General features: G+C 40.4%; 2 protein-coding genes across 2 annotated transcripts; one reads left to right on the forward strand and one right to left on the reverse strand.

Annotated features, from left to right (window-relative positions):
- Window positions 1-737: 737 nt before the first annotated feature.
- tbxta (T-box transcription factor Ta) lies at window positions 738-4,762 on the forward strand. Its single transcript, XM_041240610.1, has 8 exons — window positions 738-1,208; window positions 1,514-1,778; window positions 2,052-2,186; window positions 2,482-2,543; window positions 2,760-2,821; window positions 3,047-3,220; window positions 3,472-3,595; window positions 4,048-4,762. Exons 1-8 carry the CDS (start codon window positions 1,024-1,026, stop codon window positions 4,307-4,309), a joined length of 1,269 nt encoding a protein of 422 aa, XP_041096544.1. The 5' UTR covers window positions 738-1,023; the 3' UTR covers window positions 4,310-4,762.
- A 2,999-nt stretch (window positions 4,763-7,761) lies between these two features.
- Window positions 7,762-14,222, reverse strand: gpn2 (GPN-loop GTPase 2). Its single transcript, XM_041240639.1, has 6 exons — window positions 14,145-14,222; window positions 12,625-13,065; window positions 11,827-11,983; window positions 11,441-11,601; window positions 11,088-11,218; window positions 7,762-10,347 (listed from the first exon to the last, which is right to left on the reverse strand). Exons 2-6 carry the CDS (start codon window positions 13,030-13,032, stop codon window positions 10,275-10,277), a joined length of 930 nt encoding a protein of 309 aa, XP_041096573.1. The 5' UTR covers window positions 13,033-13,065; window positions 14,145-14,222; the 3' UTR covers window positions 7,762-10,274.
- Window positions 14,223-14,315: the final 93 nt, after the last annotated feature.

A 14,315-nucleotide genomic window follows, 5' to 3' on the forward strand; every position in this document is an offset into this window, starting at 1 on the left:
ACACGGTTCAGTCTGGCACATCTTTGTTTGGAGTGTGTTTACTACCTTGTTACATTGTTGAGCTTTAAAGCTGTGAAAAAACAGACCTTGATGATAGTCCTGTTGGTTTACATACTCCCTTCTCAGGAAACTGGCTTGCCACAACTTTAGCTAAATTGGCACGCTCATTCTACGTTTTGCAGAAATATGGGGTTATAATGTCACAGTAAAGCTCTGTATCAGTTTACATTAAAAAAATAGTTTAGTTATAATGATAAAATGTAACAGAAAATATGAATATGTTCAGCATGGGCTTATAAACAACACTGAACATAAAACAGGGTTGGGGCACTACACCTTTAAAAAGAAAAACTATTATGTTTTACTAATGTAATGTTTGTATTGAGTTTATCATTGATGCAGGGTGGATGTATATCATGTACAAGTAAAAATCAGCTTAGAATAAAAGAGCAATAGGAAAGGATACATGACGTGTGGATTATTGTTGTACAACTTGCAGGTGTGTTACCTGTCTGTAGCAGAATGAACAAAGAGGAAGGAATATGACCCCCTACACTTCACACTCTGCCTTCTGACACCTTGCCGATCACAGCACCTCGATGCTGTGAGACGTCACTCAATGGACGGCTCCTGCATCTGTATTTTGAAACTGGTAAAGCTTTTGTAGCAACAGATAAACAGTATCCTAGCTCCGAGTAACTTAGCAGTGCAGTGAGACAGAGGTAGAGCTGTTTGCCATTACTGTGCATCACTCATAACGATACTGATCGTGTGCTATAGGACCCTTAAGAGGGATTGTGTCATATCTGGGTGCATGACGCTAAGAATTTCCGCCCTCTGGGCGTGGTCGAGGACCAATGAACACACCCCCTCCGTACACGTGGGTGTTGGTGGGGATTTAAACTCGTGGCTCCGAGGCAGCAGCGTTACACCGAGTTGATTTAGGGGGGATTGGGGTTTTTCTTGTGTGTTTCTCACTGAGGACTTTCTATAGAACCATTGGCACCTCCATAACTAGGAAATATGAGTTCCGCCAACACAGATCAGCGACTTGACCATCTCCTCAGCGCCGTGGAAAGCGAGTTCCAGAAGGGCAGCGAGAAAGGCGACGCCTTGGAGAGGGATATTAAAGTGGGGCTTGAAGACGTGGATCTTTGGACCAAGTTTAAGGAACTCACGAACGAAATGATTGTGACCAAGACTGGCAGGTGCGTCATTTGGAAAATAACAGCTATACCCCATAAGTACTACACAAGGGTACTCACTGTGGGGCGCTGCACTAAAATACCATTGCGTCCATAATCCTACAGTTTAAGTAATTATTTTAGTGATATAAATACATAAATAAAAGAAGGCTTCTAAAATTGTAAAGCTTGATGGGATTCAGTAAGTTTAGATTCGCCAATTTATATTGTTGGTTGTATGCAGATCTGTAAAACATATGGACGTGTGTCTCATAGGGTAGCCTAAGCTAACTAATGAGTTTTATTTTAAAATCATATTTTCCCTATAGGAGGATGTTTCCAGTTCTCCGAGCCAACGTATCAGGGCTGGACCCCAACGCAATGTACTCGGTCCTACTGGACTTCGTAGCGGCCGACAATAATCGGTGGAAGTATGTCAACGGGGAATGGGTTCCAGGCGGCAAACCGGAGCCTCAAAGCCCCAGCTGCGTGTACATTCACCCGGACTCTCCCAACTTCGGCGCGCATTGGATGAAAGCGCCCATTTCTTTCAGCAAGGTCAAGCTCTCCAACAAGCTCAATGGAGGGGGGCAGGTAAGACACGGTTGCACATTCTTATATATTCCGTCAAGTGGCACAATAACGTTTTCATTGCATGCAGTGTGTATTCCTTCAGTCTTTTACTCAGGCATTGGAACAGCAATACATTATGTTGTAATATATAGAAAGTAACTTTTTGTAACGCAATTGTAACTGTAGTTGGTACAATTGAAACCGAAATGGATATTCTGAAATAGTTTTCTATTGTAAAAAGTTACTGTGACGTTTTGAATCGATGCAAAACAAATCATAATTTTTCCGCCGCAGATTATGTTGAACTCTCTGCACAAATACGAGCCTCGCATTCACATCGTGAAAGTCGGAGGGATTCAGAAAAGGATTAACAGCCAGTCATTCCCCGAGACGCAGTTCATCGCAGTGACCGCTTATCAGAACGAAGAGGTGGGCCCCTCCTTCCTTTGATCTGTTTTAAGTCAAAGTGTGCACAAGCTTTCTACATGAGAATGAAGACGACAACAGCATGTTAATAGCATTACTTCAATGGTAATACAGTGTTAGTGTAACTGCAATCTCCTTGATAATTAAATCTGAATATTAAAATAGTTTTGGATTTCTCACAGTACTTGATTAAAGACTGCTTATATATATATATATATATATATATATATATATATATATATATATATATATATATATATATTTATATATATATAATAATCAATGTTTCTTCTTCTAGATCACTGCTCTGAAAATTAAACACAACCCCTTTGCAAAGGCGTTTCTTGATGCTAAAGAAAGGTAATGTGACACTGCTACTTTTTGTTATCTATAACAAAACTCCAGATTTGCTCAATTTTGTTCTGAAATGAGACCAAACCCTGAGTTTGTTAATTTAATCATAACCATATCCTTAAATTACTTAAATATGACTAGTGAGGAAGTTTTTAATTAAAAAAAATAATAATAATAATAATTCTTTACTGTAGGCTGTAAAATACATTCTTTTTTTCTCAGGAGTGATCACAAAGATATCCCAGAACATGCCAGCGATGGCCAGCAATCAGGATATTCACAAAGTAAGCGACTTCCACTAACACTGCGTATTACAATACAAAATGAAAGGTCTGATTTCACACTATACCCAAAAGCTGAAAAGCTGAATGCAGGGATGTGTTATTAAACTGGGGTGAGCCTCTGTTTGAAGTCATGGAAAAGGCACGTGTCATTTCAAAGCGTCTGCTTGTAGCTTCATTAGTTTATTGTTGGATATGTTTATGTACTTTCTTCTCTTGGTTTAACAGTTGGAGGATGGTTTCTCCCTGGCAGCGGTTCCATCTGCCCCAGCACGAACCAGGCCCAGTTTGGCAGTGGAGCGCCCCTCTCCTCTGGGTCTTACTGTGAGCGGTACTCTGGCCTGAGGAACCACAGAACAGCACCGTACCCCAGCCACTACTCTCACAGAAACTCCTCTCCCAGTAAGACGAGCTGCGTTACTGTCTTTACCACTGCAGAGCTAGCTAGGGTTTGAAATGCCACAAACACGTGTCCATTTATTCAGGAAGCAGAGAGTGGTTTTAGTTAAACTGTAGACATCAGAAGCATCCCTTTTACAGTACATGAAGTCAGTTAATAGATAAAGTTGTTTTCTAAGTAGCATTTGCTTTTGTTGTAGATATTTTAATTCACCATGGATGTATCTCTAAACACTGGTCCCTTTTTTTCCCAGATAATTACATGGATAACTCTTCTTCTGGATTGACTTCTCATGATAGCTGGTCTGGTCTGCAGATCCCCAACACCAATGGGATGGTCTCCCTCTCTCACACCAGCAACTCTGCCACAAACTCAAGGTACAGAATCTGGGGCTGCTCTACGCCAGTATTGAGTGTCAGTCTGGAGTTTAAAATTCTGCTGTCCGCATCCCAAGTCGCAATTCTTAAGATTTGTTTAATTTTAGCATTGGGTGCAACTGGATTTCAACAAGATTCTTTTTACAATAACAAAAAGGCAATCATAATATATAGCCTAATATTGCATTTATAATATAACAATCTGCTTTTGAATCCAGATCTAAATTCATTGTGCATTTCGGTAATTATTAGGTGTGTTAGACATGGAGGGGTCTGAAATCGTGTTTCTTTTAATTGTCGTCTGTTTCTCACTTTTAAAAAAAAAAAATCAAAACGGTTATTTTAAACTGGCATTTTGTCTTCCTGCCTCTTGCAGCACTCTCTAGATTTGCAATTCCGCAATCGGTTCAAACATTAAACTCACGTGCGTTTTGATTTTTTTCTCTTGCCAGTCAGTACCCAAGCTTGTGGTCGGTCGCCGGCACCTCTCTCAACCCTGGCTCCCCGTCGGGCTCCATCACCAGCGGCCTGACGTCACAGTTCCTCCGCGGATCCTCTGTCTCTTATACAGGCTTGGCCTCTTCCATGCCAGCACCTTCCGGGTCCCCCATGTACGACAGCACCCTGAGTGACGTGGGTGGGAACGAGGCCCAGTTCGAGAGCTCCATAGCGAGGCTCACTGCGTCCTGGGTGCCCTTGGCTCAGAGTTACTGACTGGAGTAACCGTGGCAATCAATGCAGTGGAGCTGGCCCGATCCTTAGCTGGTGTGCTTGCTGAAAACCTGTCTACCGCAGGCTCTCCATTGGGTTTAGCTGAGATTTTCTGAACTGGTATTACAAAAAAAAAGAATTCTACCTCGGTGAAAATCCTTTGAACATTTTCCTTTTCACTTCATGAGCCCGGGGAAGGTCGGCATGGACAAACAGTGGAGCCTGACGGGCAGACCTACAGTAGGAATCTCTTGGGTGCCTGGGAGAATGAATACTGTCCAGCTGTGACACAGTCACGAAGGAATCAAGCTTGTTGATGGCCAGCGAAGTACTTGAGTTACAAAACAATATCCCTGTGCACAGCTGTGGCCAATCAGCATCACTGAATTTTATGATTGAGACAATATATTATATATGAACATAATTTAGATCTTTTATTTAACATCATGCAATCAAAGAAACTACAAAATGTTATTGCAAAAGTCTAACAGAAGCCGGAACAGTAGTACAGTATTTCATGTTAGATTTCGAATTGTCACATTTTTCAATTTCTCAGTTTTTCATTAGGTATATGGGAAAAATTGCAAAGCGGAATGTAATTCAACTAGGAAGCAAATGTAGTTAATTCTATAGGATGATGCAAAACTTTTAGACATAACTGTATGCCTGGTATTACACAGTTGTATTATTTTTGTATTGGTCCAGGTTACTATCAACTATTTCTCGTTTTCAAGTAGAATCCCCTGGATTAACACTTGTATGATTAAGTTTTTAAAACTTTAGTTTTTTTTTTCTTGTTCTATTTAAGTATTAGCTGACTTCAGAGCATAATACAGGACTGTATTTAATTTATATCAGCTGAACTTGAATGATGCATTTCCAGTACTACCCACTTGTATGTTAATGGCAAATGTTTTTAGTATTGAAAAAATCCTACTAAAACAATGCTCTCAGTGTAAAGACAGCAGTCAATGTTTAATTTGTGATGAAAGGGGAGGAAGTGTGTGCTTGCAATAACAAAGGCAGGGAGTGCTTCACATGTTTAAAACACTGCTGAAAATGGCTTTGTATGTTTACAAATGGTTTGTTAGGTCAAAAGTCTTGTTCAATTTCACCCTGAAATACTGTATATATTTTGTTTATTTTATGCAACATGAACACGTGAGCTTTATTTATGTTATTTTAAAAGTAAATTAATGTTGTTTTGGAAACAAATAAGTCTTTGTCTGCTTTCTTTCTGTATTGTTCTGCACAGAGATCTTTCTGTTCATCCGCTAAAGCCATGAACTAAATATGATTTTAACTGTGTATAAAACAGCTTGGACACCTGATTGGTTGCCTGCTATTCTAAAGGTCAGTAAACAGTTTGAAATCAGGTTAAAATAATTAACTTAAGTATTGATAAGAAAACAAAAATAACAACTAGAAAGGGAAGTTTCTGTGGACAAAATGAATTAGTGAAAAAGATCTGCATCGTCGACAGTGCCAGAATGTAAAATAAAAGGATTGAGAGCCGCAGAATCCAGCTGTGTACCACCAAGCGAGACACCACCTCAGAGTGTGATCATCTAGGAGCCATACTGTCCCTATGGCAGCCACCCTAGGTCACAGGTCAAAGGGAAGGGGCAGTGTTAGATATTGCACTGAAAGTTTTAATATTTTTATTACACGTTTTAATATATTTCCAGTTCATGGACATAAGGCCCTGGATAAACCAAAGACACTGCAGACCATAGCTGTTAGAATAGCAGTAACACAAACCTTGATTGAATTCAATGATTTTCTCCTGATCCCAAACCAATCTGTTAAATTAAAAGACTGGTGTTATCACACACATTTAGTTATTCCATCTTTACTATATGTAGCCATTTAACAAAAATAAAGCTTTTTTTAGTATCTGCACCCTGAGTTTTAGCTGTTCTTGAAGATGACATAACCTCCAGCTGCTGGACGTATTGCAGGCAGTATTCCTGTTTTGCTAACAATGTAGCGACGATCCACTTCTATTCTACCATTAAACTGACCTTCAGGGAATATAAACAAACTGGACCATCAACTAGATCCGCCATTAACCATTTTTAAATGACCGTCCCTGGGAGTGGTGTCTTGATACAGAACAAAACAGAACAGATTTGGCAGGTCCCTATGAAGACAGATGTGCAGTAGATACAGGCCAGTTTAAAGAATATTTTATACCTTCCGAACGTGCAGAATTCTTATTTTGGTATCTTTTTATTATCTCATGGTGCGTGTTCTTAATCATCGTTTATTACTGTTTGTGCGCTCATTGATATCTGACATGTTTAACTGTATGGTTAAGGAGACCTTTCTCTAACGGGGCCAGTATAAAAATGGTGCACCAGTAATTCCTTCCCCCTGCATAAGCACGTTTGTTAAAGATTTGAAACAGAATATCTCTAGCAAACTCACTGTTTCGGGGGGGGGGGGGGGGGATTGCCAGTGTGGTCATTTATGTACTGCCTCACTGCAGAAATTCCACCTTGCCTGGCTTGCACCCTTCATAACAATGTAAAAGGGATTTTTACTGAGGTAAGGCAAGGGTGTGTAATAATTGAAATAATCATTCCCTCAAGAACATGAAACACTGGGAAAGCACCATGCTAAACAAGCATCAGACACATGCATTACAGCGCGTCTTGTTCTACAGAAAAGTTTGAAATATCATTTCAATGCCAGTCATTCCAATGATGTCTAAGTTTAGCTCAATCCAAGAATGCACAAGTAATAAAAGCACCAGGAGTTTGCAAGCAGCAATGAGATTGTTTTCCTCTCGCATGGGTATGTCAAAATCTGCATCAGTGTGTGATGTACACACCGCATTATGAGAAACTGAACTGGCGGAGAACTCTTCAAACAAAGAGACCGATTCAATTGAACTTTTAGCTGGGGAGGATCAGGCAGTTTCAGAGAAAAAAAACCATTTAACTGAGTGGGGCAAATCTGAAGCCCAGGATTTGGATTGATGATATGGAAAATCATCTAAAATAAAAATAATTATTGCATTTCCCCTAAAAGGCACATATTAAATCAAAGGAGAAAGCAATGAATGTAGCTAAGAATGCATCTCATATACACATTGCTGCGAACACTTTAAATCTGCAGCCTCTTTTTCTAAGCCTGGTCAAGAAACTCTGTATAAATTTGCATCGGAATAAACATAGTGGAATTAGCTCAAATTAACGGCACACAAATTAGAGGGTAACTTAATTCAGAATATTGAAGAAAAAAACGTATTTAATTAAAACTCATTCTGCACCATTGTTATTAAGTACAGCTCACACTGAGCAAGATAACAGGCTTTGAATGTCTGCTTTCTAACATGCACTGTATCCATTGTAGAGATGGATGATCCTGATTATTATTATTATTATTATTATTATTATTATTATTATTATGAAAATCAAGAATACTGTAAAACTGAGTTTAATTGTAGTTTTCTTTTTTTAACTTTATTGCGTACTTTTTAGTTTGAAAACAGCAGCCCTTGGTTCCATTTTTCACCGATACACACAAACTTGTGATCTCCAACTAATTTGCAGTTTTAAGTAGATCTGTCACAAACACAGAGCTCCCTAGTTATTTCACACAATAAAAAACCATGACATTCAGAAAACAGTAAATTAGTGAAGGGCCCTTCTACACTAAAGTATAACCCGTGGAAAAGTATGTCAAATTTGTACAATTAAGGCGTGCTGCACTTTTTACTGTAAAGTGAATGTGGTGAGATCTCATTACCCAGGTTTCCCCAGGTGCACATTACAAACTACACAGTCTTCACACAGGGCTGCAGGAACGTTAAGAGAGGATAATACCACAGTCCCATGACCATACTGAACTAACGTGTCGGTTGAGAGAATGATTAACAGCTCAGCAATGAAACCCAAATGAATTCCTCCAGGTCAGGCTCTGCCTACAGACAGGCCCAAGGGATGGAACAATTTGGCAAACTGGTGTCAGACCAGTAACTGTTCAGCCTCGGAGAGAGAGTCAACACTGGTTTAAATTAAGAAGGCTTTAATAGCCTGGCAATACTTTCAGTTTGGCATATTAATATACAAACTTGTGTAAAAGTCTTAAGGAAGAGCTTTACTAAATATGCAACTTTAAAAAATGGCCAAACATTTACTGAGTTTGTAGGTCACTTGGAAAGCGATACTTACTGTCAATCTGAGCTTTTATGTGTCTAGATCAACTGCTCTTACAGTATTTTGTGACTTTAGTCTATTGATGTTTTCATGATCGGTTTGTACTCTATCATTGTCAGTATGTGATTCGTCTTCTACAATCCAAGTGGCATACATCTGCCTTAATCAAGGAGATGCATCTTAAACACACACACACACATGCAGGAGGCTGGGTTTCCTTGTGAGGCTGTCAGTGTTAATTGAGCTGCGATGTTTAACTTCACAACACAGTGCTGCAAAGTGTGCTGCCCCGCTCAAGCTGTATCATCAGGTATCATTTGCAAACGCCACGTTGATCATCCCAATAATCTCCGGACCATCTGTCATTTATTGTGCCCCATGATAAAACAGCTCAATGCGTATAACACTGCCGCTGCACATTGGCTGGGTGTGTGCTGAGCCTGCAGTTGCCCCTGCCCGCTCCTCTGATCTCTGTGTGGTTTTCCTAATGAAGGACATTTTCAGACCTGAGTGAGACATTGTTGTCAGCTGAGCACACTTTCTTTGACCACCAGCACGCCATCTTCAGCAGGTCCTAATGCATGACATGTCCTTCGAGAAGGCTTAACAAGCGATCGCATAATTCTGCCGCACAGACACAGTGCGACTAATAGCTGTGACATTTTCTTGTTGACTGACTGACCCGCCAATGGCCCAGCTAAAGTTGATGAAACAAAAATGATGAGAAACAAAGTCAAGACAAATGCTTTGGCTAATGCCTTTGTAATGACTCTCTGAATCAGATAGGAGGACTCCCATGCAGTGATCCAGCTGTGGAATTTAACAACAGAACAAATACATTTCTACAGCTTTCATAGCTCTTAATCCATTGGGGTTCTACAGTTTTGCGCAAGACCCAAATCCTGATCACCGAAAATATTTTTGGAGGCAATCCTGCAGCTCCATTGCTAATGCTGCACTTTGCCCCCTCGTGGGGTAAAAAGGAATTTCATCTCAAGTGATTGAAATACTTCAGTTTATCAGGAGAAAACAGGCCTCTAGGACACATGGATACCAGCTTTTCTGAGGTGTGGTCTTGGTGTTTAGGGATGAGACTAAAAACACACACATTTAAACATATCTAAAAGTAATGGCACCTAACGTTTTCCTCCATTCTTTAATCAACTCCTATTTTTTGAAAGGAGAAAAAAATCATGTTAATTTTTATATAATGAATGAGTGCTTAAGAGCGCTAGAAATAGATAACTCAGTTGTTTGGTTCTATCTAGTTCTGTAGCATTAACAGATGTTTTATACCTCTTTCAAAAAATTGGAGTTAATTAAAGACAGGCCTTAAAGATATGGTCCTTATGGTCATAAAAAACAATCGCGTATTAAAACTGAAGTCATTGATAAATGCATGCAAGATAAACATTTTTCAAGGACCATCTGGGACATACTTATGGATCATAAGTGGAAACCTATGCATGAGACGATATACCTCTTAATAGCACTAGCAATATTTTCATTTCTCTTCGGTTGAAGATCTTAGACAAGCTATAAAATAAACTTTGACAATCATGACAAAATTCACAAAAACAGTACACAACATTTTCATGATATATTTTGTTTAGTATTTACATGCGATTCTTCATATTCCCAGACCGAGTATAAGATCATAATTTGTGTGATCTTTTCAGAGCCATGAATGATTTCACCAAGTGTGTGTGTGTGTCCAAGCTCAATAGTTGAAGCCCTTGAAGGAAGGTAAAGACATTTTCTTCAACATGGTCAGAAGACCCACACCTGTACTGTGCTTGGCCCTACAGATCCATCACCTCCTCTTCCACTGTCTTTGTATTCGATTCCAAATACTTCTCCTGCACAGCCAAGGTCCTGAATACAGAGTTAAGGAATCAACAGGAAGCAGTGTATGTACTCATGATTCAAATACTAGCCAAGGCTGGCAATAAGATCCACTGCACCAGCAGTTTCACCCACTCCATGTGCATGATTAGCCCCAGTGGACAGGTAACAATCTCAGGTGTAGTAATACCAGGAATGGATCAAACTGCTATGCACTGGGAGTCTTACTTCCAGCCCTTCTAAAATCAACTGAATTGATCATGCAGGACATTTTCACAACAAAACCACTAGGTAAAACCTAGGTGTCCTGAAAAATCGATTTGCTGAAGCATGCTCTAAAAGGAACCGTTTGTTTGTTTGTTTGTTTGTTTGTTTGTTTGTTTGTTTGTTTTTCAGGTGATGTAAACAGAATCCACTGTGCTACAATTCACCGTGGAGCAGTAAGTGTTTACTGTGGAACACCATTTTCATGCCCTGTCCTTGATCCAGATTTCATTAAAAAATGACACAAACCTCGAGGTCTTCTTGAACTGCCCTTTTATTATCTTATTCAAAAGAGAGAAACACTATTGGCTGGTTTCACAGACCCAGATTAGCGCTCCAAGACTAGTGCCAACCAAGATCTGTGAAACCAGCCCTGTCTAAGCCACCTACGCACCTACTTCAGCCCGTAAGATTATTTCTCCCCAGCACAGGCACACAGGCCTATCTTCAAGAGGTTCATGCTTCAGTGGCCTCAGCAGAACAGAGTGCAATGTGAATAAGGATACGAAGCAAAATGAAAATCCGCTCCCACCGCTGCTGACATCATTGCCTCCATGCTTCTTTCTTCCAGATCCCCGAAGCAGTACCCGTTTGCTTTATCCACCACCTTCATCACCTGGACCATACTCTCCTTGTCCTGGGAAAGCAAAAGCAATGGGTCTTTCTAGAATAATACAATATTATAATTACAGGCCACCTCAGGAAACAGACCACTTTTTCATGGCAATATATGTATGCCTTGCTGGTGCCTTGATTGGCCTTAATATCGCTTCAAATGCCTTGCCAGGATGGTCATTTTCTGTACCCACCCCCCAACGCTGTTCATCACCTCTGAAACCAAAACCAAGAACTCACTCACCTGCACGTTTAAAGGTACGAAGGACACCAGACTGTAATCTTCAATCAATTCCACAAGCTTTTCATTCAGGCGTTTGAACTTCTTGAAAAATGGGTCCGAGGCCAAATGCTCCAACAAATACGAGAGATCCAGCACTTCGGTGTAATAGTCAAGGTTGAATGCTTTCGGAAAAAACAAAACAGAAACACAGTTGTAAACTCAGTTTTGGAACCTGGTTTGGTCAAATCTGAATGATTCCAGCTTGCTTTCTTGTTTTCTTTATTTTTTTGGTCAATCAGGGTCTGTGTAACCATCCCATCCCATTATGTAATTTTAAAACACTAGTTTCCAAGTCCTTATAAGAAGCTTGAATTAATAAGTAAAAGACCTGAGGTCACATTTCTTACCAAGTTTCCCAAACTGTTCCATTAAATCCATCTTGGAAAGGACGTTCACATGGGGCAGTTCCACATGCAGCATGGTGGAGAGCGAGGTGCACAGCACTGAGATGAACTTGGCAGGGTCTGCACAATAATGGGAATCCACCAAGTGGACAGCAGTCAGCTGCAGGAACAGCAGGAACAGCAGGGACAACCAATTACTGGTAATAAGACACCGTGTTAAGAAATGCCTGCATCACTTTGGATGAGCAGAGAAGACAGAGCTGAGTGTCTGACTCCAGGATCAGATGCTTCATTGAATCCATCATGACGCTTGAACTGAATATAACACAATTCACATCACTAATACACAACAGAGGAAACACTGGCTGTGCAAACTGTTAGCCTCTGCCTTTGATGGTCAACCTGGCCTAAACAAATAATCATCACAGAGGTTTAGGTAATATACTGCACTTGCACGTCCTAGGTCATTTTATCTGGATAATGAAATTATCACTGCTCGTCCTAATGCAGGGATGTCTAACTACAGTCCTGGAGGGCCATTCCTCTCCAGGTTTAACAGGTAAAATGATATCAACTAGCCAACTTCAGCCTATCTGAAAGTATGCAAACAGACTAACCCAATATGGTACAGATAACAGTACATGTAACAAAAACACATGTGCTTTATTTCAAAACGGCACACGTGAGAACTACATGATCAATGGATGTGCACGCCAGGTTGGGTTTAAGAAATGCCCAAACGTACTTTCTTGTTTCGGGTCTATTTTTGCTGAAAAACGTAATCTCACAGTAAGAGCTCACCCTAAAATTCCACTTTGTCAGCTGTGCAAAAATATTCTTCACCGAGTTCTGGTGTGTGTAAAGTTCCACCTGTCCGGGGCAGTCAAAAAGAAAATAGCAGCCTTTGAACGGTTCCAGTTTCTTCTCCAGCCAATCGAAATTGGCCTCCAGGTACTCCATGCAGTAAATCAGCCCACCATTGGGCCCCAGTTTCAGCCCGTCCATGACATCATCGAGAGTCACCAGCTCTGCAATGTCCACTGAGCACTGGTAAGGAAGGCCGTCATTGGCGGGGTCAAGGTTCACCACCACGACCTTGCGACCTAGCTTTGTCAGAAACTCCTGCATGCCGAGACAGTAGGTTGTCTTACCGGAGCCTGGGGGACCAATCACCACCTGGCCAAACATCACACAAGGAGGCTTGGACATCTTGTCTCTCGTTCCTTTAAACCATTACTGTGTCTGTAACAAAGAAGACACCAAGTTTACAACACGCTTCAGAAATCTCAGGGTAAGGACACTAGCGCTACACCCAATGGGGGGTTAGAACTAGCCTGTTAGGTAACTCAGCTACAGATTGTTCTCCCCCCCTAGATCCATGTTTGGAAACTTACAGACTCAGGGGATATTTTGTCATGCTTTGATAAGTGTAATCAGTTCAGAGCAGATTGCTCAAATTCCTTTAAAACAGGTGGAACGGAGTTCTGAAATCCAGGACTGTTCTGATTTTCTCTCATTGATTTTGTGCTTTTTTGGGGGTAAAGGTATCCAGGGAGACAAACAGATGTCAATTATGCATTGCTTCAATCTCAGAAAAAGGTACATGTCACAGAGTCTCGTTTCCACAGACCGAAAGCAATGCGGTAAAAGTTTGGGTTTCAAGAAGTCTGGTGCCATTCTCAAATGTTCACAAGGAAAAATGTTTTCAAAATGCAATACGTTATAGGGGACTAAAATACTAACAGTTACGGCTGCACCGCTGTTTTGATTTACTATCAATATTTGAAGAATAAATTATCTGACGTGTACTTTGTGTTGTTATAACACAAACCCGGATTTCAGAAACCCCTCTTAAATGAAGTACCCTGCAGGTCAGTGCTGCATTTAGCTGTATTAATTTAAGTTTGTGTGTTTGCGGCGTTAGTAGAGTAATAAAGCAAACATTTTCACCTGCCCCCCTTCTACAATTCGCTTTTTTAATCGTGTCAAATATGTGTACAACAGTATTTAAACTTAACACAAGCTGCTTTCTATTTAACACAAGCTAGTCCTGCGAGGGAATGGATATTAATTAATTAACGTCACGGCACATTGGAGCAACAGATCTTCATGTATATATAAACCACATCCACACTTCATTAAAATACGATTGAATTATTTTTGTACGCAACGGCAGCACCTGTACATTTCAGAAGCACAAGCCGTACTAACACAGAAGCTGGTTCTATGTTATGATATTGTCCCCTAGGTATTATCTTATCTATTAAAATTACTTTAGTTATGATTTTTCTCTTTAAACTTCTCACGCACCGCTAACTCACCCGTTTTTAAAGAAAGGCGCACCGGATCTGAAAAAGGAAGCTGGTACAGCAGTGAATAACCGCCGATAAGAAACGCAGGATACATGGACAGACAAACCGAGACGCCAATGTAACACAGGGATCCAGGGAGCCGAAATGACAAGTATCGAGTATGCAAGTATTATAACTTCC

This window comes from Polyodon spathula, unplaced genomic scaffold (assembly GCF_017654505.1).
Source record: "Polyodon spathula isolate WHYD16114869_AA unplaced genomic scaffold, ASM1765450v1 scaffolds_633, whole genome shotgun sequence".
Lineage (NCBI taxonomy): Eukaryota > Metazoa > Chordata > Actinopteri > Acipenseriformes > Polyodontidae > Polyodon > Polyodon spathula.